The sequence below is a fragment of the Hemiscyllium ocellatum genome, chromosome 34 (genome assembly GCF_020745735.1).
Source record: "Hemiscyllium ocellatum isolate sHemOce1 chromosome 34, sHemOce1.pat.X.cur, whole genome shotgun sequence".
Taxonomy (NCBI): Eukaryota; Metazoa; Chordata; class Chondrichthyes; order Orectolobiformes; family Hemiscylliidae; genus Hemiscyllium; species Hemiscyllium ocellatum.
This window is the reverse complement of record NC_083434.1, coordinates 16,274,955-16,300,088: the sequence shown is the minus strand read 5'-3', so window position 1 is coordinate 16,300,088 and position 25,134 is coordinate 16,274,955. Positions and strand designations below refer to the sequence as shown.

The following is a 25,134-nucleotide window of genomic DNA, read 5'->3' as shown; positions in this document are numbered from 1 at the left end:
CGAGGAGTCTAGAACCATAGAACCCACTCTCATGATGCAGGATAGATGGTATAGGACTGAGCTGAGTAAGGATTCCTTTACTCATAAAGTAGTGAATGGATGACATTCTCTATCACAGAAGGCTGTGGAGGTCAAGTCACTGAATGCATTCAAGAAAGGGATAGATACTTATTTAGATTTTAGAGATGTTAAGGGGAATGGGAAGAAAGTGGGACTATGGCATTGAGGTAGAAGATCAGCCATGATTGAGCAAGCTTGAATGGCCAAGTAACTTACTTCTTTTCCTAGTTGCTATTTTCGATTCCATTCTCTGGCAACTGTCTGTGTGAAGTGTGCACATTCTCCTCATATCTGCGTGAACTTCCTCTGGTTATTCTGGTTTTCTCCCACAGTCCAAATATGTGCAAGTGAGGTGGGTTGGCCATGCTAAATTGTCCATTGTGTCCAAGGATGTGCAGGATATGGAGATTAGCCCGCATTTTCCCACATGGAAAATGTGGGGTTATGGGGATAGGTATGGGGTGAGTCTGATGCTTTTCAGAGGGTCAGTGTGGACTCAATGGACTGAATGGCTTGCTTCTATGCTGTAGGGATTCTATGATTCTATTAGTTACAGAACCAAGCCAGGTGAATGTAGTAAGAATGTAGCAGGGAAGATCAGCTATGATTGAATAGCAGTACAGGTTCAAAGGTTCTCCTGTTCTTCCAATGCTGCTAAAGGGATGAAACAGCATGAGTGGCAAACAGATATGATCATTGCCAAGCAAGCAACAGGAAATAAAGGCATATGGGAATAAATCCATCAGATTTTCTTCCCCTTCAAACAAATAGCTGCCAACTCACCAACTGGTAAGAGAATGACAACTTAAGTATATGTTTCATTCTGGATGTAAGTTTGCTCGCTGAGCTGGAAGGTTCGTTTTCAGACATTTCATAACCATACTTGGTAATATCATCAGGGAGCCTCCGGTGAAGTACCGGTGGTATGGCCTGCTTTTAATTTATGTGTTTATGTTTCTTTGGGTGGTGATGTCATTTCCTAGGACAAGCCAAACAGAGACACATGCGAGAATTCCTAGAAGCATGGCATTCCAACCAGAACTCTATCAACAAACACATTGACATGGATACCATTTACCACCCTCTAAGAAAAAGAACAGGAAATGATATCATCAACCCAAGGAAACCTAAACACATTTAAAAAGCAGGCCATACCACCAGTGTTTCATTCGGAGGTTCACTGGTGATGTTACCTAGTATGGTGATGAAACGTCTGAAAACAAGCCCTCCGTTTCAGCAAGCAAGCTTACATCCAGAACCTCAACCTGAGCTACAAATTTTCTCAAAACTCGCTGATAACTGTTGTATAGGACAGATTGATGAGTAAACCAAAAGTTTGATTGCTCTGGGTTACAGAAAACCACTAAGACAAATGCACTCATTGAGTAGAGGTAAATTCAATCCATTCATTCAAATTGATTTTGCTTACAATATTGTGAAATTTTGTTCGATAGAGACAAAGATTTGTTTTTCCTCTATTAGCCTGATTTCATCCTTGTATTCTTAGTTTGCTAAGAATTTAAAAAGATTACTTTGAAATATAAGTACCTGAATCTTCTGTTGCAAGTGGTGGTAATGTGTTATTGGCTGGAGAGGACAAAAATGACGACAGTTGTCTTATAACGTGCCCAACAACTGACAGGAAAACTAAAAAAAAACTTTGCCGAAAAGACCAGGCAGAAAAAAGATGTTATGTGTGTTTAGTAAGTATATTTTAGTTACTTGTTTGAAATTAGTACAACTTCCGAGTCATACCATGAGTCCCACACCATTCTAAATCAACACAGATCTGTGGAGTAGACTGGAAACCACTGCAAGATGACAATGAGGCCAGCCAAAGAAGACCTGGCATAGAACATTTAGTACATTTATAGAGGATTGCCAAGAGAATGATACCATTTTGACTGGACAAAGAGTGCAATGAATTGGGGCTGGTGGCAAGTTCTTGCTACCCAATGTCCCACATAGAACCAGAGGAATGAAGTAAGCATTTTATGCACTTACACAAGTTTAAAGAACTCTACTCAATGACGTCAATGCTGAGTAAAATTATTCATGTTAACGAAGAACCATCTATTCTTTGCTGAAACATAAAATGTTAAATATTTGTTGTCAATACATTAATTTTCAGTTTGTGACTCATGAAACCAACTCAGCACTAGACTATCTCCTTCACGTGGACTCACACTTCTGTTGAACTGAAATTTATGGTTATATAACACACGATATATCGAACGAACATAGTGCATGCAAATAACTGGCTGAACTGGATACATTCTGGGAATGAAAGTCAAGCGCTGACACTGATGAGCTGCTAACAGCCCCGACCAAATTAGAACAGGATCCAAGACAGTGTTACATGTTTTTAAACAATATTGTAACAGGGACATTCCAACTCTTCGCTCAAACTTGAAAATTCAAACAGAGGGCATTTGTTCATATTTCATCACAATCAATTGGCCATTTGTTATAGTTAGGACTCCATACTCAAGGAGGGATTCCATTACAATCTTGAAGTTGTTCATCATTTTAATATTTTACCAATGATTATTAGCCTTAAGATTAGAATACTTCTATTTCAATTCAATTTTCAGTGACATTATCTTTTACTGCTGCCAAAGTACATTCATTTCACTGTTGTTAGTAATTATAAAGCTCAAGGACAGCAAGTAGAGAAAACCAATATTTAATTAGATGCAACCAGAGAACAACTCATTTTTAAAAGATGTTATAAACGTTTATGATTCTGCATATTTACCATTGTGTAAATTGTTGTTCATTAAAGCCAGAAACTGACACATTTAATCAAGTACTTCAAGAACTATGAATGCTTGTCAAGAACTTTAAAAGTCTATGTTTTTGAGATTGCCCAGAGCATACAGCACATTGAGTGTTGTCTAATCATTCTCACTCTTATCCTCAATATTTCCTGAAAGGTTGGCAGTGACTTTGTAAAGCTCTATGCTACCATTCTTTAATCACAAGCCCAGATGTTATCTATGGGTTACTCAGTTATCAAGAGATTCACAACCAAAATCCAATCCATGCATAAACTTTCCAGCAAGGATCCAGTTGAGAAAGTCATCCATCTGGTTTTTTGCTCATTCAAAAGGCACAAGGTTTGTGGCCCTTTACCACAGTTCAAACCTTAAGCGGACCAAATATTGAGAGATTTTGGTTTTCCATATTTATCTAACAAGGCAGGAACCTTGATCTTATGGTTTATGGCATTTGTGAAAGGAATTTCTTTTCTCAAAGGTTTATTTGGAATCCTCTTCCACAGGAAGCAGTAGAGGCTAAGTTATATATCAATGCAAGGATGAGTTGAGCAGATTTTTCACTAGAGAATCAAGGATTTCAGCCAGTGCTGCTAAGACCTTAATTGGATAACCCATGAATGTATTGAATAGTGAAGTCACCTAAAGGGTCAAATAGCCCACTCCTGCTTCTATTTCCTATGATGCTATGACAAAGAGATTCTGAACACTGTTGAACGGATATGCATCATTCTGAGCTCATCCAGACTGCAACCTTCCAAAACCATTTTTTCTTGCAATTCTGACCTCTTATGCGGTCCCCATTTCCACTAACTTTCCATTCTTACTTTCAACATTCTATGCTCAAAGCTCTGCAATTGGGATCTCAACCCCACCTATTCTCTCAAAGAATACGTCTCTTCCTCTCCTTGTAAATAAAAACAATTTTCGATCCCCTATCCTAATATCTCCTGTGGTTTAATGTCAATTTTGACTTAAACTTCTTTAAAGTGCTTTTACATATATTGCTATATTAAAAAGGTGCTTATATAAGTGAAAATTGTTATTGAATGTCTTTTCTTACACCAAACTTCACAGATAATGGTGCATAATTATATCAGTTAAAGCTTTTAGTATACCTATTTTAAAGTTAACAATCATGGAGTCATGTCTTCAGTTCCATATAGCTTAAGGATTTTAATTCAGCTTTCCTATTATTGAACTTGAAATATTAGAATACTATAATGCTTCAAAGATTTCAATACATTAATATGCAGTGCATGCACAATTGCAGACATGGAAAATTAGAAAATGTTGGATTCAGCATACAAAACTCAATGTTATACAAGACAACAGGCAAATTTTGTCACCATAAAATTGTTATGGGGCAGTAGGCTATTTGGGCTAACTCAGCGCCAATCTCTTACCATTTCCTTGTATCCTTGCATATTATTTAAATAAAATCAGTCATCTAATACCATCTGTAATGCCTCAATTAAACCTGCCTCCACCACACCTCTGCTGAGTTTGTTTAACTCAAAACGTATTGCAAGTAACTTAATTCTTGCTCTGGTAAGATAAAACCTATTCAATTACAGGTACTATCACCTCAAACCCAGTTTCTTGACTGTTCTGGGAACCTAAAGACCTCCCTCTTGCATAATCTATGCATTCCACCGAGCATTCTGGAGTCAAGTTGATGTCCACAGAAACACTTGTACGTTCCTAAAGAATTGCTTATTGGTACTGCCTTTCTGCACAGCAGGGTCACCTATGGTGCCACAGGCTGTCTCTTGCTGAACTCCTCCTCACCAATATCGAGAATGGAAAACCAGTTACTGAGCAGAACCTCTGGGGACTCCAGAACTACCTGCTCATTTCACTTATCCTGATGGCAGTCACCCATTCTTCACGCTTGCCTCCAATACGCAGTGGCCATCTGCTATCCGCACAGTTCTCTATCTCTCAGATGCAACTTAGTGGCTCCAGCCATTGAGAGTTCCAAAACCTGCAGCTCAATTTATGTAGCCAGTGATACTTTCTACACATTAACAGGTCATGATAAGCATCCATGCCATCATACTTGACTAAGCTGAGCTACCCCACCATATCTAAGGTTACATATAGTAAATTAGTTACTTTAACCCCTCACCTAAAACCAGTGGAAAATAGAATATTTTACTCTCACAAATCAGATCCTTTCCTTCCCTGTGCTAGTTTAGAAATAGTCTTTTTCCCCCAACTTACTGTAATTGAAACAATTCCTCAGCAGCCACTCAACAAGCAAATTACAACTATCCTGTGATGTCACTTACCAACATTTTCTTTTCTTATGGTTTTATTTGATGTAGTCCCAGCACCTTACAATAAATAAGTGAATATCTCCAAGTCCTCTCCTATCCCCACTGGATGTCAGGGAAGGGAAATGAAAACGTATGAGATCAGATTGAGTGGAAAAGACAAAAATTGGAGACTAAGTCCATAATATTTTTCAGTTCACCACAAGAGCAGATGACAATACATCCAAATGTTCTAGAAAGAAAAAAAAAGTAAGAGGTAGGACTGGAAAAGAACATTCCACAGTGATTTGCATAACAGATTCACATTAGGTACCCATTCTTTATTTGGAAACCAGTGGAGTTGAAGTTGCTTAGAGTGAGAACAAGTTCAACCAAAGGCACGTGATGATGGATGAGTAGGGCCTCTTTTAAATGAAGTAAAACAGAGAAACTGGCTGGTAGGGTGTTGAGGTGGACAGATTAGATGTGCATAGCAAACAGCAAGTAGTTGGGGCCAGAAAACAGTTGAAATTATGTATGGCAACAGAAGAGTCTCAAAAGTTGCTACACAACAGGAGACAAAAAAAAACAAAGTTAAGATAGAAGAAACAAGTTCATGGGAACTGACAAAGTACTAATTTACTGACAGCATGTGCAGAATGTAATCTTAAATGACAACGGCATACATGTTTGAAATCTAATGAAAACAGAAACTATGCATCAATTCCACCTTCTGTAGACCATACACCATAAGATATAGAAGTAGTTGGCCCACAGTCTGCACCACTATTCAATCAAAGCTGACATGATTCTTAACCTCATACTGTCTTCTCCCAGTAATTCTTGATTCCCCTAATCAAGAACCTATCTTGGTCTTAAAGACACTCAATGACTTAGCCTCCACAGACTTTTGAGACAATAATTTCCACAGATTCACTGCCCTGTAGCTGAAGAGATTTCTCAGTTCTCAAGGGTCACTCCTTCACTCGGAGGCTGTGCCCTCAAGTCCTGGTATCTCCTCGGAGTGGAAATATCTTTACATCCACTATTATGCAAGTTTCAAATCAGATCTCCCCCCTCATCCTTAGAAACACGTGTATACACCCAAGCCCTCAGCTGTTCTTCATCACAACCCCTTCAGCCGCAAGATCAGTCTTGTTGCGTTTCAACATCCAACTTGATATTGGGCCAAAACTGCTCTCAATAATCCAAATTCGGTCTAAACACTTATGCAGCCCCAGCAGTACCTCTGTTCATGTATTCCTAACCTCTCAAAATGAATGCTAATGTTGCATTGCCTTTGTAAATTCCAAATGAAACCACATGCTAATGCTAACAGAATCCTGAACCAGGGGCTCCAAAGTTCCTTTGTGCTTCAGATTTCCAAAGCCTTGCCCCATTTAGTAAATAGTCTCTGCCTCTAAACTTTCTAAAAAGTATGTAAATGTACACTTTCCCACTTTGTTCCATCTGTTGCTTCTTTGCCCCGTCCTAAACTTTCTGCAGTATCCCCACTTCCAACACTACTACCCCTCCACCTATCTTTGTCTGACCTGCAAAATTGGCAACACCACCCTTAGTTCTTTCATCCAAATATACAACATGAATAATTGCAATCCCAACACTGACTGCTGTGGAACTCCACTATCACTGGCTGTTCTCCTGAAAAAAAAAAGCCAGTTTTCTCCCCCCCAACTCTCTGCCAGTCAGCCAATCCTCTATCAAGGTCAGTACCTTGCCCAGAGCATCATGGGCTCTTATCTTTGCAATTCATGGGTACCCCTCATTTTCCCTCCACCCACTCCATTTGCACATTCACTTTCATTTATCACATGAATGCCCTGTATAGGATTGCTTCCTTCTAATTGGAAAGCATTTATCCTTTAAAATGGACTTTCAACAGAGCCAAACAAATTTTAAATTGCTGGATCCATTTTTATGCTCCAGATTATCACCACAATTGTGCACCACAGGCAATTTCTTAAAAAAAAAGGTATTTATTAGTAGGAAACTCGACTGTGCCATGGGTTTCTATTTAACTAAAGAGACTGATTTTATTACGTGGTAGGTAACATGACTATTTTAGCCTGTCACATAGAAAACTATTCAATATCAAATACCAAAAAGAAATATAAAAACTTTATAAGTAGTAATTTATTACACAAAATGGTGTATACACTAAAATGAGAACAAAAGCATAAATTCTTAAATATACATTTTCCTGGAATGCATTTACATGCCCAAAAAAAAGACAAAACCTTGTCCATCAATTTTATTGACTACCTAATTATAGTTCCTTATACAAAAAGGAATATTTTAAACATGCAATTATCAAAATATGCATGAAACATTCCATAAGACCACTCTTACTAAAGACAGGATGGCAGTTCAGATAACTGGCAGTTCTTTGCAGCACTGTATGCAGGGGAAATAAGTCTCCCTCCCCTTTGGCGTCAGCAGCTTTTAAAAGCAGTCTAGAATAATATATCTAATCTTCTTTATCAGACACAATCTCAGAATTCTCATCGAGAGATGCTCCTTCTGTAGCCTGCTCCGACTCAGTTTCCTGCTCTGGCTCAGCTTCCTGGTCATCAGCAGTCTGTGCAGTTAGCTTCTGTTTGAAATTATAGAGAAATGATAGTCAGAATAAAGAAATTAGCCAAACTAAAGTAGCACTGTTTAATACATCAATGCTTGCAGTCTAGTTAAACAATGGAGTAATGCAACTTGTAGAAACTTGCTGACAACTAGGACAGAGTTAATTAATGGAACAGGCACAATTAACATTTCAAAGCAAAAATTTAATTTGTACACAACCCTGGACTTACCAGGACATCCACAAAAATCTCAATAATTAAGAGTTCATCATACAATTAATTACAGTTTGCGCATTCATGCAAGATGCTCAGTATAGGAATGAAATCAGTACAAAATGCAGACTGGATAAGTGTTTTAATGGTCTGCAGTGAATGCTCAAGTTCACGACAACAGTTTGATAATTCAGTTAGTAAACTAAAATCAGGAATATACCAAAATGACTAATGGAGATCATGAACCTAATAACTGCTGTGAAACTGGAACTGCTTCAATCAGGTGATGGCCTAGTGGTATTATTGGCAGACTATTAATTCAAAAACTCAGTTAATGTTCAAAGGGACTGGGTTCAAATCCTGGATGCAATCTGTAATCTCAAGATGTCCTTCACTTTTTCCTCTTAGATGGATGGTAATGATGAACACTAGTTCAATGAAGACTGCAAGTAAGTATGTGAGCTTCAGTAACCTGAAAGACCAATGCAAATGTGGCAAAGCTACAACACAGTACTACACTCACTACAAAAACAAAGTGGGATGCTGTAGATTGAGCTATACAATCACACAAAAAAAAATCAACAGACCAGATCAAACCTCTGCAGTCCTACGATAGTTGGAAATAGAAACAGAATTAAACGAACAATCAGCTCTATTAATACCCTACCCTCAAATATGGCAAGTTCAAGACAAGTACAAAGAACAAGGCTAGATATGCAGCCAACTTCAACCAGTAGCTCAGTATGTGGCCAGCTTGAGATCCTCAAAAATGTGGTCTTAAAAAAATTTACTGTGCATCCTTTTTTTATATATAAAAAAGGCTAAGTGCACCAAATAATGCAAATATACTCTAATCTGAAGTCATAATAGACTCAAAACATTACCACTGTTTTTCTCTGCACAGATGCTGCTAGACATGCTGAGTTTCCCCTGCATAGTTTGATTCAGATTTCCAGCATCACAGTATTTAGATTTTACTTACTGCAAATGTAGTGGGCCCAAACAATAACCTAGTTGTAATGCTGGAGATAACTAGAGGGACAACTAAATCTGCAATTAACTGTTTCGAGACAGCTTCAATCCTGGTTTTCAGACATGGAGAACTCCACACAAAAGACAGGAAAAATTTAAGCCAACTAATCACCACCCAATTTTGTAATAAAAGCTTACAGAAGTGATCAAATGAATGGTCTGCAATGCTATCAAAATGATGCTCAGTTTGGATTTCATGATGACCATCTAGCTTTAATATTTCATTAAGACTTGATCCAAACTAGACATTCCAGCGAGGTAGTCAACTTATTGCTTTGACAAGACAGCATTTGACAGGGTGCAGCATCAAGACACCCAAGTAAAACTGAAGTTGAATATGCAACTTCGGGGAAACAGTCGGCCAAGTGGCCTCTCACACCTGCTGCACCATTTGAAGGTGGTCATGACTGATTGGAGTAGAAGCTACAATCCTCTTTCCTGCTTAACTATTCTATTCTGATGCCTAGTTAGTCATGAATCATTCTCTGGGGAAATGAACTTCATAGACTTGCAACCCTCAAAAGGATTTTCCTCAACTTTGCCCTCTACCAGTCAGTATGGCCATCCTTCTTAGTTCCTTTTTTCATCCTATATATTTTGGTTCCTGCAGCCAAGACTACATCTAACTGCTTCTTGAAAACATTCAATATTTTGGCCTCAACCACTTTCTATGATCGAGAATTCTAAAGACTTGCCATGCTTGGAGTGAAGAAATTTCTCATCTGTCCTAAATGGCCTTCCTCTTAGCCTTAGACCATGACCCCAGTCATCAGGGATATCCTTCCTGCTTTTACCCAGTTAGATCCATTGTATGTTGTTTCAAATACGATACTTCACAAGTTAGACACAAAGCAGTTTAATAGTTGCAAGTTCAGCTGTGACCATATTTAACTTCAATTTCAGGTGAAGTGATGAGGATGACAAAACAAGATACAAACAAAATGAATTAAGGGTTACATTTGGGTCATTTGGTTACTGTTCTTCAGTCTCTCAATCATCACTTTCACCACACAGTAAGTCTTCTCACCTCAATCAGATCAGCCATATACTGCACATGCTCTGCTAACTCTGCAAGCTCCTGGTTCTCTTTCTGTAACTTCAAAATGTCTTCATCTTTATGTTCAATTTCTTTATGCAGCTGTAGGGGATGTTCAAAAGGTCACATTTCGAACATTTTCAAATTTAGTGTTAAATTTGAAAGAAATAACCTACAAGGGTACCTACCTTTTCATTTTCTTGTAAAACTTTGAACAGGGCTTTCCTTCGCTCTTCTGCCAACTCCTTCCAGTAGGTGGAACTTGGATTAGCTATAAAGATTAGCAGAACACTTGGTTAAACAAGAATTTAAAGTTGACTGCACAACGTTAATACTTTAATTTATTTTGAAACAGCTTTGGAAAATTAAGAAAGTATACTTTTAACTAGAAGTTGATATGCTTCTTTTGTTGTGGCTTGACTTTCTGAATTCTCATCACTGCATTCTGTGTTGTCTTGAGCAATCTGTGTGCGTGATTTCTTGCAGTTCTTTGGTTGATCGTCATTCCAGTGTTTTCTTTTGGGAGTGTGCTTGTAGGACTGCAAGAAGAATACAAACCATTACTTGGCATCTTGTGCTTTTACTACCAAAACAATAATTCAGACAAGTAAAACATAATGACACAAGTCATCCTTAAAAAGGAATGAAATGCTAAAACTGCAATAAAGCATTTCCAAATTTGAACACTTAAAAAAAATCTTTGGACAAAGGATCATAATATTGATAACAGTTCTCATCCTCCGCTATAAGCCAATTTTACCTAGAATGTAATTATCAAGCAAATTGACCAGTTTACAAAATGGCATAAAATTCTCTGGTCAAGAGACATTGATGCAACAATGAATCTATGAATTTCTCACAATTATCTCAACATGCAATTCAAGAAGCTTGCTCTGTTGCACACAGCAGATTTGAGGCGGCACCAATACATGGTGACTCTGAGGTCTCTACAGTAGGTCTTATTCTTACTTATCTTACAATCACCCTGCTCTTTTAAACCTAAATTCTGCTATACCTTCTCTGCAGCCGTAACATTCTATGTGCTGCTCTGTTCTATTATCCTTATGTACTTGGAAAGTATGATCTGCCTGTACTGCACAGAAAACAGAACTTTTCACCATACTTAGGTACATGTGACAATAATAAATTAAATCCCCAGGAGGGTCAGCTAATATAAACTGGGGTGAGGTTTTGACTCCCAAGGTATAAAGCATTTTCAAAGAAAAAAGAGCATTCCAGAAAATGGGAAGGGTAGTGAACTCAGTCCGCTCTGCTAGTTTTTAAATTTCTCTGAAAATGACATTGAAAACTGTCCCACTTACTGGCTATCAAGGATGTCTGGACATTAACTTTCAATTTCAGCCTGAATGGCTGGATTTGTATGCAACTGAAATAAAGCCCTTCATTAAAATTTTACAGGCTCAAAATTTAGAAAAACATTTTCCAGAGTATCTCCAACAGAAATATGTTTTGACATAAAGACTGACCAGCATGACATCCTATAGCCAGTAATCACTTGCAAGAACCTGCATTTAGCATATGGATGTTGAGATTTGATGCAAACAAACGTGCCCTTTATGTCACAAATGAAACGTGGATTATCAATTACTCAGCCAGACTTTGCAACAGCATTCATTCCAATGTTCCTTAAAAAGGCACTGGCCCTCTGCTGATAAGTTTACTCACAGTAGCAAGGTTTTTGCAAATGCTGCAAGGTTTCATTTTAATTGAGATTGCAATAGTGAAGGTTTAATACTGCTGTTTTAACATTGAGTACACTAGCAAAGTTTATTGCGGTACTATTGTTCTTCGACAATTTTCAATCCTACAGCTAGGATCTTACGGTGGACAAAGGTTTTGCTAAGCATTGCAAAGAGCTTTAAACCCCATTTAATGTTAAAGCCAGTCACATACCTCAACAGCCTGTGACACCCTTCAAGATGGAGTTACTGAGAAAATGACATTTGTGGACAGACATAGAAACTAAAGCCTGTAAGGAACTAGATAATGAAGTCAGCGTGACTAATGGGAAGAGTAGGCAGGCAGCAGATCCAGAAGGCAAAGGGACAGGTAGTCTGACGTGCATTTGTTTTAATGCGAGAAGTGTACGAGGCAAGGCAGATGAACTTAGGGCTTAGGTTAGTACCTGAGAGTATGATTAGATTCCCTACAGTGTGGACATGGGTCATTTGGCCCAGTAGGTCCATATTGACCATCCAAAGTGTAACCCAGCCAGACCCATTCTTCTACATTTACCTCTGACTAATGCACTTAACACTATGAGCAATTTAGCACGGTCAATTCACCTGACCTGCACATCCTTGGATTGTGGGAGGAAGCCAGAGCACCCAGAGGAAACCCACGCAGACCATCCGTCTGTGTGGAGTTTGCACAGTCACCCGAGGCCTAGGTCCCTGGCAGTGAAGCAGCAGTGCTAACCACTGAGCCACCGTTATTGCTATTACTGAGACTTGGTTGAGGGACAACTAAATATCCCTGGATATCAATGCTTCAGGTGAGACAGAGGTGGTGATGGTGGTGGCAGTGGCATTACTGGTCAGAGGATATCAGAGCTGTGCTGAAGGAGGCCACTAGGGAGGATTTAAGCAGAGAGGCAATATGGGCACAGCTCAGAAATAGGAAGGGTGGGGTAACAAAGCTGGAGTTGTAGTCCAGGCCACCTAACAGCAAGCATGAGATGCAAGTACAAAAGTAGACAGATTATGGAAAGATGTAGAAGCAACAGGGGATGATGACGGGAGATTTTAATTTTCCCAACATCGACTGTGATTTACTTAGGGTTAGAGGTTTAGATTAGATTAGACTCCCTACAGCGTGGAAACGGGCCCCTGTGCCCAACCAGTCCACACCGACCCTCCGAAGAGCAACTCACCCAGATTCACTTCCCTCTGACTAATGTGCCTAACATTAAGGGCAATTTAGCATAGCCAATTCACCTAACCTGCATACCTTTGGACGTGGGAGGAAACCCAGTCAGACACTGGGAGAATGTGCAAACTCCAAACAGTCACCCGAGGCTGGAGTCGAACCTGGGACCCTGATGATGTGAGGCAGCAGCCACCGTAAAGAGCATCCAGAAGGGTTTTATAGATCAGTGTGTAAATAATCCAACTCAGGAAGGGGCCAAAGTGGACCTGGTGTTGGGGAATGAGACCGGCCAGTTGGGTGAAGTTTCAGTAGGGGATTACTTCAGTAGGTGATCACTATTCCCTAAAGTTTCAGAATACTCATGGATAAAACAATAGTGGTCCTAAAGGAAGGGTGCTAAATTGGGGGTTGGGGACAGCTATAGCAACATTTGGCAGGAGCTGGGGAATGTGGACTGGGATAAGCCGTTTTACGTTAAAACCACATTAGCTATGTGGGAGGCTTTTAAAGAGAGTTTATTTAGAGTGTAGGACAGACATGTCCCTGTGAAAATAAAGGATAGAAATGACAAAAGCTTAGGGAACCATGAGTGACAGGTGAAACAGAGATTAGCTAAGAGGAAAAAGGAAGCATATATAAAAAGGTCTAGGTGACTGAAAATAGACAAAGCTTTGAAAGAATAATCAGGAAAGTAGGACAAATCTGAAACGAGGAATTAAGAGGGCTAAAGGGGTCATGTAATATCTTTAGCAAACAGGATAATCCCAAAGCCTTTTATTCATATACAAGGAGCAAGAGGGTAACTAGAGAAAGTGTTGGCCCACGCAAGGGCAAAGGAAGAAAGTTGTACGTGGAGTCAGAAAGTGGGTGAGATTCTTAATGAGTACTTTGTCAGTATTCACTGAAAAGTGCATTACAGATGTTGAGATTAGGGATAGATTTTTGATTACTCTAGGTAAAGTAAGCATAAGGAGGGAGGAAATGTTGGGTATTCTAAAAGCCATGAAGGTGGAAAGTCACCAAGTCTGGATGGGATCTATCTCAGGTTACCAAGGGAAGCGAGGAAGAAATAGCTGGGGGCTTAACAGATATCTTTGCAGCATCTTGAACACAGGTGAGGTCCCAGAGGACACTCGAATTGCTAATGGTGCTATCCTTCTTAAACAAGGGGACAAGGACAATCCAGGTAATTATAGACCGGCGAACATAATGTCAGTGATAAGGAAGCTGCTGGAGAACATACTGAAGGATAGGATCTATTTACGTTTGGAAGAAAATGGGCACACAGTGATGGACAGATTGTTTTGAGCAGGAAAGGTCATAGCCTACCAACTTGATACAATTCTTCGACGAAGTGACAAAGTTGATTGATGAGGGAGAGCTATAGATGTCACATACATTGAAGGAGTTTGACCAGGCTCCCCAAGGTAGGCTGACTGAGGAAGTGAAGTCACATGTGGTCCAGGGCATCCTAGCTAGATGGATAGAGAACTGGCTGGGCAACAGGAGACAGTAGTAGTGGAAGGGAGTTTCTCAAAACGGAGAAATATGACCAGGGGTGTTCCACAGGGATCTGCGCTAGGACCACTTGTTTGCGATATACATAAATAATCACGAGGAAGGTGTAGGTGGTCTGATTAGCAAGTTTGCAGATGACACAAAGATTGATGGAGTAGCAGATCGTGAAGGAGACTTAAGAGAACGCAGCAGAACATAGGTTGGAGAGTTGGGGGAGAAATAGCAGATGGGAGCTCAATCTGGGCAAGTGGGAGGTGATGCATTTTGGAAGATCAAATTCTGGAGCAAACTATACAGTAAATGGAAACATCCTGGGGAAAATTTATGTACAGAGAGATCTGGGTGTTCAGGTTCATTGTACCCTGAAGGCTGCATAGTGGTCAAGGCACAGCATATTATCCTTCATCAGACGGGGTATTGAGTACAAGAGTTGGTAGGTAATGTTACAATTGTATAGGAACTTGATTCAGCCACATTTGGAGAGGGTGCAGAGGAGGTTCGCCAGGATGTTGCCTGGTATGGAAGACACTACAAAGAGGGGTTGAGTAGATTAGGATTATTTTCATTAGAAAGACAGATTGAGGTCTACAAAATCATGACTTATCAACAGGGTGGATAGCAAGAAGCTTCCCCCTCAATTACTAGGAGTCATGAGTTCAAGGTGAGAGGGAAAAGGTTTGAGGTAAATATACGGGGAAAGTTCTTTACGCAGAGGGTGGGGGGTAGCTGGAACACAATGCCTGTGCAGGTGGTAGAGGCAGGCACGATAGTGCTATTTAAGCTGTATCTAGATAGATACATATCCTTGGAAAATAGGCAACAGGTTTACATAGAGGATCTGGATCAGTGCAGGCTTGGAGCACCAAAGGCCCTGTTCCTGTGCTGTATTTTTGTGTTCTTGGAGCTTAGCTATGCTCAAATCAGTACTATAGGTACTGCAAAGTCACTGGCACAGTTGAGGTACATCTAACATGAATCAGTAGCTTGAAGAAAGGTTGTACAGAAATTGGAGAAATTTTTAAAGTAAAAATGGTACTGTGATGAAAAAATGAAATTATTTTGCATTTGTACACTATGCAAACTAATATCTCAGTTTATTGCATGCCAGCCCTTTTGATCTGTGCAACTCTAATTTAAAGAAACGATAATTAGCGGTTTTGTATTCCAGCTGAACGATTAACCCAAACTGCAGAAATTTACATATCACTTACCTCATTTATCCTGCCAACAAGTTGATCTGAAGTAGCAAGCGGCTGAATCACTTGTAAAGTTCGCCTCACCGTTGTGTTACTTGTAGCTCCGCTAGTAAAGAAACTCTGAATGGAGAGAAGGAAATTAAAAATATTAACATTTAAGTTAATAGAGGGCAGCACGGTGGCACAGTGGCTAGCACTTCTGCCTCACAGCGCCTGAGACCCAGGTTCAAATCCCGACTCAGGCAACTGACTGTGTGGAGTTTGCACGTTCTCCCAGTGTCTGCGTGGGTTTCCTCCGGGTGCTCCGGTTTCCTCCCACAGTCCAAAGATGTGCAGGTCAGGTGAATTGGCCATGCTAAATTGCCCATAGTGTTAGGTAATGGGTAAATGTAGGGGTATAGGTGGGTTGCGCTTCGGCGGGTCAGTATGGACTTGTTGGGCCGAAGGGCCTGTTTCCACACTAAGTAATCTAATCTAATCTAAAAAGTTTGAAGACTATTCAAAAGTCTATATCACAGAGAACATTTGCAGGACTCAAATGAAGTTACGTTTAATTGTACATTTTCTTCTACTTAGAATCATTTGAAAGGCTCATGTTACAGGAGTCACAGCAGCCTGACAACTACAGGCTTGTTCACAGTGGAAATGAAGGGAAAAAAAACCACCAAAAATCCCAATTATTAAGTAATTTTAGCAGAAACTATTTCAACAAAGAAACTTATACCTACTGTACTGCAAATGGTTCATATCTACAGAGCCCATACAGGGAATTCCCAATTTAGGAACACAACTTATATCCATCCTCATACAGGAATATAACTTTAAAAACCAACAAACATTTGTTGTACTTTGAATAGCTACTTTATAATCGGCCTGATGGTGTCCCAACTGGTGTTGGAATCAACCTGCGAATGGACACAACAACTGAACCGGTCTGCATATTTAAGACAATCTGTAGTTAGTAAGCAAACAGGGCAGCACCTTTGTACTATGCCAAGATTGTAATGAAAATCAGCACATCAATTGAGGTCATGGCAGTGGCAGTTACCCTATTTCTTTGACAAATCCCACCTGCCTCCAAGGTGGTCATAACAATCCAAAGAGGCTGAATTTAAAGAAAGTATCAGCACATCAAGTACATAGCAGAATAGATCTATCAGCCTCAATGAACAATGCTGATATTAAGTATCCAACACCACCGTTACATCTTATTTCTTTTCTCCATTCAGTAGTTATCCAGCTCCCTCTAAAATCCATTAATTGTATCTACCTTACTCCACAGAGAGCACATCCATGGAGTAGAAAATATCTCAAGTTCCTCAACGGATTCAAGATGACCATCACATTCACGAGGGGAATATTCCAGGAAATTAAGTCAGTTTGTGATGGTAAAGTTTTAAAAAAAAATTGCTGAGACAGATCATATCTGCACTTGTAGAGCCATGGGACGGTCAGTCATATTTTACAAATTAGATTTGTTTTGCGGCAACCAGGATTGGTGGAGCACACATGGGCTTCACCAAGGTTTTTCTTAACAGCTCTCAGGGCAGACTGGTCAAAAAAGAAAGAACTGATGGAATCCAAAGCAGCATGGCACACTGGATCCAAAACTGGCCGAGTCTGCAGAAACCCTGAAATAGACTCCCAGTTATACATGCATCCCTCTATCATCGCCTTTTGCTTCCTGCCCGCGAGCCCTTGCTATTTGTGGTGTACAAAATGGACTTAAATATGTGGGATTATGATCTGAAATTCATTGATGACAAAATTGGTAGTGGCAAATAGTGAGGTTATCAATGGTCCAGTCAGTTGGGCGAAGCAGCGTCAAATGCAGTTTGAACCAAAAAGAGGGGTATTGCACTTGGGGAAAGGCCACCAAGGCAAAAAAGTTACTATGAATGGTAGGACCCCATAGTGAAGATTAGAGGATCTCCAGGTAATAGAGGAGAGATAAGGTGGCATGTAGAACACTTGCCTTTAATAACACAGACAAAGAATACAAAAGGCAAAGAGGTTATGCTGGAACTGAAGAAAATACTAGTGAGGCCACATCTGGAATAATGCATGCAGTTCTGGTCACATTGTGGGAAAGATGTGACTGCACCACAGACGAGGGTGCAGGATTTACCAGGATGTTGAAGGAGTTGAGCTGAGCAAAGTTTGGATAGGTGGTTGTTGTTTTCTTTGGAGCAGCAAAGGTGGAGGGAAGATTTGGTACAAGTATACAAAATTATGACATGCAGAGTCAGCACTTTTTCCATTAGTTGTGGCGTCAATAATCAAGGGACATAGACTTAATAGAGAGGAGGCGGCTTTTAAAGGACGCAAGAATGTTTTCACCCAGCTGATGGTGAAAGCCTGGTATTCACTGACTGAAAAGGTGGTTGAATGAGAAACTCATAACAATTCAGCAGTATTTAGATATTCACTTGCACTGTCATGACCTCCAGAACAATGGGTCAAAAGCTGAAAAATGTGATAAATGTGTTCAAGCATCTCATGGACCAAATGACGACCTTCCGTTCTGTAAATGCCAGAGTTACAAGAAGTGGGAAAGGAACAGAATAAATAGGAAGTAAACAGGTGTGTAACAATACTGTTTTTCAAACTTGGTCTGGTTTTACTCCTGTAAATGCTTAACAGCAGGGCACCAAGCTGTGACATATCTAGTTTAAAATACCACAATATGCTTTAATGTTCATCTATGACATTATGTACATTCCAAGTACCCTGCTTAACAAAACACATCAAAAAAATTAAGTTTTCAAATACCAAACTAACTTCACAATTAAGTCACAAGATGTACCAAATATTCATTTAAAATAGTCCAAAAGCAATTAGTATCACTAATCTAACCAGAGATTTTGTGGTATAGTATCCCTGCCACTGGGCCAAAAGAATCATAGAACATAGAAAAATACAGCGCAGTACAGGCCCTTCGGCCCTCGATGTTGCGCCGACCCCAGTTTCAAATGAGACTCTAGAACTGGATGGCAAGGTGTGCTTGTTATATGATTGAAGATCAATTTGTAAACCCTTTCTACGTGTATCATTGGTGAGTTCATAGAGTCCCTACAGTGTGGAATCGGGCCTTTCAGCCCATCAAGTCCACACAGACCCTCTGAAGAGCATTCTACCCTCACCCGCATCCCTTATCCTATCCCTCTAACCCTCATTTCCCATGGCTAACCCACCTAGCCTGCAAACCTTTGGACTGTGGGAGGAAGCAGGAGCACCCGGAAGTGGTGGAGGCTAGTACAATTGCAACATTTAGACGGCATTTGGATGGGTATATGAAGAGGAAGGGTTTGGAGGGATACGGGCCGGGTGCTGGCAGGTGGGACTAGATTGGGTTAGGTTGGACTGAAGGGTTTGTTTCTGTGCTGTACATCTGTATGACTCTAAATCCACTCAATTAACCAAGGCACGAATTGAACTTAGATCTTGGTGCTGTGAGGCAGCAGAGTTAATCACTGAGCCACTGTGCCAACCGTGAATAGCAAAGATGTCCAGTTTCTTTTTGTTACGTGGCTGACTGAAGAGATTCCCAGTCAGCCATGTAATAAAAAGAAACGGGACATCATTGCTATTCAGTTTCAGACTACAATATACAAAGCAAAAAAAGTACATGCAGCCATAACAACTTTGATTCCTTGTGAAGCTGGCAAGCTCAATATGAATCAAATTAATGGCAACAGCAGGACTTTAATCCACATACCAGGTGAAGTGGATTTGGGTCTTGTTTACTTGCCCTACTCATGTGGGTATTGTGCCACTGCACAGAGCCTACATTTGAACAGAGAGCTTGAGGGGGATGAAAACCCAGTCTTACAATTCTACATGAAGTGCATCACTACTAACAAACTCAAACACTTCACAAAACGAAACTACAATTAGTTCTGTCATTTTAAACCAAACACTCACCATAAAGTGATAGAGATTGGTCTTCTACTTTACACGGTCATACATGGCAACTAAAGTGCATGACTAAGCCATTTGGCCCATCAGATCCATCTGCGTCACAAGTCTCCTCCTACCCTACATCATTTCATCCACATTATTTTCACTTGTATATTTAATGCCCCATTGCATCACAGTTCCAAATGGTTTTAAAATAAAATCCTCCACTCAACTAGCTAAATTTCACAAACCCCAGTCTAAGTTATATTAAAATAATCTTAGACCATTAGACCCAACAGCTGAAATTAGGCCATTCAGTCCATTGAGTCTGCTCTGCCATTCAATCATGGCTTGATACTTTTCTCAAAATCATTCTCCCGCTTTCTCTCCATAACCTTTCATTCCCTTGACAATCAAAAACCTATTTACTGCATCTTAAAATATACTCAATGACCTGGCCTCTACAGCCTTCTGTGGCAGTGAATTCCATAGATTCACCATACTGGCTGTAGATGTTTCTCCTCATTTGTTCTAAAGGATCTTTCCTTTAAAGCTGTGCCCTTTGTCCTAGTCTCTCCTGCAAATGGAAACACCTTCCCAATGTCCACTCGGTCCAGGCCATTCAGTAGTTGTCACATCAGCAGAGTAGAAAACCTGATTTCACTGGTCCAAGGCAAACACTACAGCACATTAACCCTAACACTTGAATAGCACCTACTAAGCTATTTTGGTCTGGATTGCAGGGCTGAGTTTATCACTTTACTTGACCCTAGTACAAACGGCTTTTATTTATTGAAGTTGGAATCCATTAATTTCCCCTAATGATTAATTAAACTTCCACCATTTAAAAAAAAACTAACAAAGGTAGATTAAAGGCATGATTAGGATTGATGCAAGTTGTATTCATGCATTACACTGCAAGCGTGGGAAAATAATTTATCCTGTACTGTATACGTGTAGCAATAGAATTCCCACGGTAAAGTTGTTTCACTACAGATTGTGACTCCTGTGCTGGACACACCTTACCAAGCGTGGGAAAGTGCTACACAATAGATTACAGACATCATTAAAGATTAAACCGTGCAGATTAGTTATTTCTCTCAAAAAGTGAACATGTGCCAACAAATGCTGTCTCAGCAGTTAGCCATCACTTATAAAACATTACTTCGAGTACAATAACCTTGAAGTAGTACATATTTTGTAAGTTTTACACATGTTATGCTAGATTGACCTTTGAAGAGATTACATTTAATTTCAAACCTTCATTGCAGGTCTAAATTTAACTAATGGCAGAATGTCAGGCGAATTAAAATGAAGCTCATTACTCACATTCACTGTATATTGGTTTGCTATTCAAACATACGAGGGTGCATTTTCATAAAGCCCATTTCCAAAAGCCAGGCTGTCTTCCTGGAATCTATGTAGATCCTTTAAAATACATCGTTACTGTTCCCAATTTTTGACTTACCTTTATGGTTTGAGTACGTTTATTGACATCAAGTGTGTGCTTCGTATTGGTGGTCATTGTTAAAACTGGAGGTGGGACGGGGTGAGGGGAAGATAGACAAAACAAGTTTAAGTCAGGCAAAAACAGCAACTTTTAAAACAGTCCAGAAATGTTCAAATGCTTTTGATTATTTTTTTAAAAAGACATACTCCATTGACAAACAGTACAAAAGAGATGGCTGGCCTTCCTACAGGTTTTGTATCATCATAACTCTGATAATGCAGAGGGTTTGGATGCCCTCTTGCAAACATCACAAGTTATTTTCCAAGTACAGCAAGTAGTAACTAGGAAAGCTGATAAACGATAACATTTTATTACAGGGAAATTGAATGCAAATGTAGGGAAGTTGTGCCTCAGTTACGGAGGACACCAGTAATACTGCATCAGGAGCACAGCGCACAATATTGATCACCTTAGCTTTAGTAAACTAACATCTAGGATGAGGGGTTGTCTTATGAGGAAGAATTGCACTGGCTAAGCTTACATGCTCTAGAGTTTACTGGTTGAGGTGACTTTACTGAAACAATATCCTGAATCGTCTTGGCAGAATAAATGAGACTGGTGAAGAAATTTCCTTTTAATGGGAGACTCTAAAACGATTTTAAAATCAGGATCATCCATTTAAAAACGGAGATAAGGCAGTTTTAAAAAAAATAAACCTTTAGATCTCTCCAGCTGCTGCCTTTTCAGTAAGGGAGCCCTTGAATATTTTTAAAGTCAAAAATAGATAGGTTTTTTTGTCAAGCAAGGGAGCAAAAGATTCTGATTAGGCAGGAATTTGAATTTAACATCTCAATATGGTCATGGTGGATCTGGTTGTATGATGGAGTAGGATCATGTCCTAAAATAGGATATGAACTGACAAACTTCTAACTAAAGCCAAATGCACTATTAAGACATGGCTGTCATTTGATATGATTTGATGAGAAACCCAAAAAAATGAGTTGCTTGAGAATTTCAAGGCAAGATTTGCAAAGTGAAATTCAAAGCTCCTGCTTAAAAACAAAAGGCTTTGTTACAAAAACACACAATATTATATTAAGTATATCCTTGATATTAAAAAGCACACTTCAACCAGTTTTCTCATCTTGGACACATTATGCTAGCTAACTATCAAAAGAGGCTCCGATAAGTCAACTGTAAAGTCTGAAATGTAACTGTAGGAAAACGCAAATGAATTGAAAAATCATACACAATGAAACCAACAAGAATGCAATGATTACAAATACAGAAAGCCAATTTTCTAAAACTAAGCAATGGAAAAGATGCGCTTATTTCAGTTCCACATCTTTTCACAAACTATGCTATAGACAATGTACGAATTAATCAGTGGCTTTTCTGTGCCAAGAATACAGATCTAGAAAAACCAAGTAAGGTTTGAAATTGATGAATGGCCCTTATTCCAAGCACTCTATGCAATCACCTCCAAAGTTTATAGGTTCAATGCACCATCTTAAAAGGATACGCCAGTGGACTGGAACACCACCGTAAAGACTTGGGTTTGAACTCAGCCAAAGATAATGAACAGAAGGGTCACAAAATTGCTTCAGGCAATCCTGTACCAGGTGGCAATGACTAAGTTTAGAGCCCGGATCTAATGTACTGCAATTTGACACTAATTACTCAGCTTTTCACACAGCGCCTACTAAAAAGGCTGACAAAAGCTGAAATGCTACACAGGTCATAGAAATTAAGCATTGATGTAGAGATCAATGTTTAGCCAGAATAAGAGCAGCTTTGTCCCCACACTACTGAGTTGATCTGTTCATCAAGCAATCCTAAAAACCTCCACCTTCCAGAGGTTGAACATTTAGAAAGATGGCTCAAGTTTGTTTTTTAAAAATAAGTCTTTATTGAAATGTTTTATACTAATCATAAGCCAAAATCTGCACAAAGTATTTAATTTCATCTCTCTCCCATGGAATATTTAGGTGAAAGAACCCACTTTAAAAATATAGAGATCAAGAAAAGACCATTAGCCCTCAACTAGCAAGTTTGCTACATGCCAATAAGCTGAGCGCACATTAATGCTTCTTCCCCAACCCACATAAAAACAGACTTGCGTTGGTCTCAGAACATGCACTCTTAAGGTTTGACATTTCATATTATTGCACAAGACAGTGCACATGTGCACCATTGTTATATATGCAAACCATTTCACAAAAATGAAGAAGATTCAGCAGAGTGATGTATGGAAACAGATTACATGTTTCTTTTAGCTACAATAACTAACATTCCCATAGGAGTATTTTTTTCAACCTGATTCCAATCATTGATGGATACACAGATCTATTTTACAGTAATTCACTACATTCAAGAGGACAGCAGCTTGCCTTGGAATACTCTTGGCTGACCTGATGTATTACCACGAATTAGAAGACTTCCCCCACCACACATCTAGCTGCCTGGTACTCAAGGAGGGACAAAACAGCGGACTTACAGCCTGGAATAGTTAACTGATAATGAGTCACCCCCACCCCCCTAAATATCATGAGAAGCCACATCAGCAAGAACTAGTACACCTGAATGAGAATTAAAAAGCACTGGCAGACTACTATCCAGGATTCAGAATGTGGAGGCTTTCTTCTTCTTACTCCGCTTGGAATATGGGAGAGACCCCCACCCTCCCCATACATATACACACACACACAGTACTATAGTGAGCCCCGACAGGCCCTTGAATGGGGGAGTCAGGAGCCACTCAGAACAGGACTGCACACCTCAGTTTACAAAATGTTGTTACTAATAAGAACAGTCGCCGAAGACTCACCTCCAGTCCGTATTGACCCCTCCACCCCCCAGGGGGTAGATGAGTGTATGCAGCACAGACACAGCCGTCTCCGGGAGCCAGACGCTCCAACCGCCGACGCTCGCGCTCTCTTCCTCCGGGTATTTTTTTTGCCGCCTTTGGCTCGAGGTTAAAATAAATCCCTGCGTCACGTGACAGAGGCGGGCGACGCGAAAGGCTTTCTGGGTGCGCTGCGTCCACAACACAAAATAAATTTTTTTTACCCCCCAAAAAAAATCAGGAAAGTAAACAGCGTTATGCTACCTAAATCGTGTGTTATTAAAACATTTAAGGTTGATTCTCGATGGAATGGGCGGGAGTGCCGCCGTCATGTCACGTGACTCCCTATCCCAACCAGATTTCCTGAAACTTTGCGTCAAAGTGACAAAAAGGACGCAGTATTGAAAATATAGTGCAAAATCAGGACATTAATTCTTATTTAATGTTTATCAATACAACCCTCTTATCTTCTCTAATGCGCTTGTCTAGCCTCTCAAGTTTTCTTCAACTGCCTCGTGGCAGTAAGTTCCATATTTTTGTTATACTCGGATAAAACAGTTTCGTCCGAATTTCTTTTTGGTTACTTGATGACTGAAAATGTCTAGATTTGCTCCCTCAAAAATCCTGAACTCCATAAACCCGTTACCCACTGTCCCCCAATAATCTTCATAACCCGTCAACCACATATACATATTTTTCTACCTCACCCTGAAGCATCCTATTTCTACAATCGTATATTCTATTTTTTTAGGGAAAATAATTCATCGGCTGGAAAGCGGCTTGGAGTTTGATGAAGAAATAATGGAAATACGATAAGAACACCAGGTCTTTCCTTCCCAATTCCACCCGCAGCAAAACTTCGTTCGGCTGTTTTTCCACAATAAGCTCCGAAACACCAGCAGCATTGAATATTTAATTACTCAAGTCCCTCTAAATGCAGACTCCTTCCCTTTTGAAATGTTTGGTTGACTATCGTCCTCTCCCCAAACGTTATCAAGCCTCAGCTGCTTTAACCGACAGTAAAATGGTTGAATGCAAGACAATATTTTACTTTCTGAACGACAGTGGTAGTATAAAAATGACATGTTCTCAAACGGCTTGATATTTGCGTGTATCACTAGCCTTTAGGATTAATATAGCTTAGAGAATGGTAAAGCAGAAAGGTCACGGCTCGAGGTTACAAGGCAGGCAGCACGTGATACAGCGTGACGTAGGGAGAGACATGTTTACATCAACTGAAATTAAACTCGATTTTTAGAAAGCTCTAATCATAATACAAGGTGCTAATGTTGCTAAACTGACGGAACATGACAGGTTTAAAAATGTGATTTCTGGAGAGAGACTATTTTTGGGGCTGTGTGGG

General features: G+C 39.8%; 1 protein-coding gene across 2 annotated transcripts; it reads right to left on the bottom strand.

Annotated features, from left to right (window-relative positions):
• Positions 1–3,988: 3,988 nt before the first annotated feature.
• On the bottom strand, positions 3,989–23,912 carry gmnn (geminin DNA replication inhibitor). 2 transcript variants are annotated; one of them, XM_060850190.1, is made up of 7 exons: positions 23,754–23,912; positions 20,945–21,009; positions 15,592–15,696; positions 10,353–10,512; positions 10,162–10,244; positions 9,965–10,075; positions 3,989–7,709 (listed from the first exon to the last, which is right to left on the bottom strand). In XM_060850190.1, the coding sequence occupies exons 2-7, from the start codon at positions 20,999–21,001 to the stop codon at positions 7,584–7,586; spliced, it is 642 nt and encodes a 213-aa protein (XP_060706173.1). In that variant the 5' UTR covers positions 21,002–21,009; positions 23,754–23,912; the 3' UTR covers positions 3,989–7,583. The 2 variants fall into 2 exon arrangements, with proteins under 2 accessions (XP_060706173.1, XP_060706174.1); XM_060850191.1 differs by lacking the exon at positions 23,754–23,912 and adding an exon at positions 22,407–22,504.
• Positions 23,913–25,134: the final 1,222 nt, after the last annotated feature.

Excerpts from the sequence above, each read along its gene's own strand:
- gmnn (XM_060850190.1), bottom strand. The coding sequence starts at position 21,001 with ATGACCACCAATACGAAGCACACACTTGATGTCAATAAACGTACTCAA. Across the intron at positions 10,245-10,352 it reads ATATCAACTTCTAGTTAAAA|CTAATCCAAGTTCCACCTAC; the intron begins GTATACTTTCTT and ends TAATCTTTATAG. Across the intron at positions 7,710-9,964 it reads ATATGGCTGATCTGATTGAG|AAGCTAACTGCACAGACTGC; the intron begins GTGAGAAGACTT and ends AATTTCAAACAG.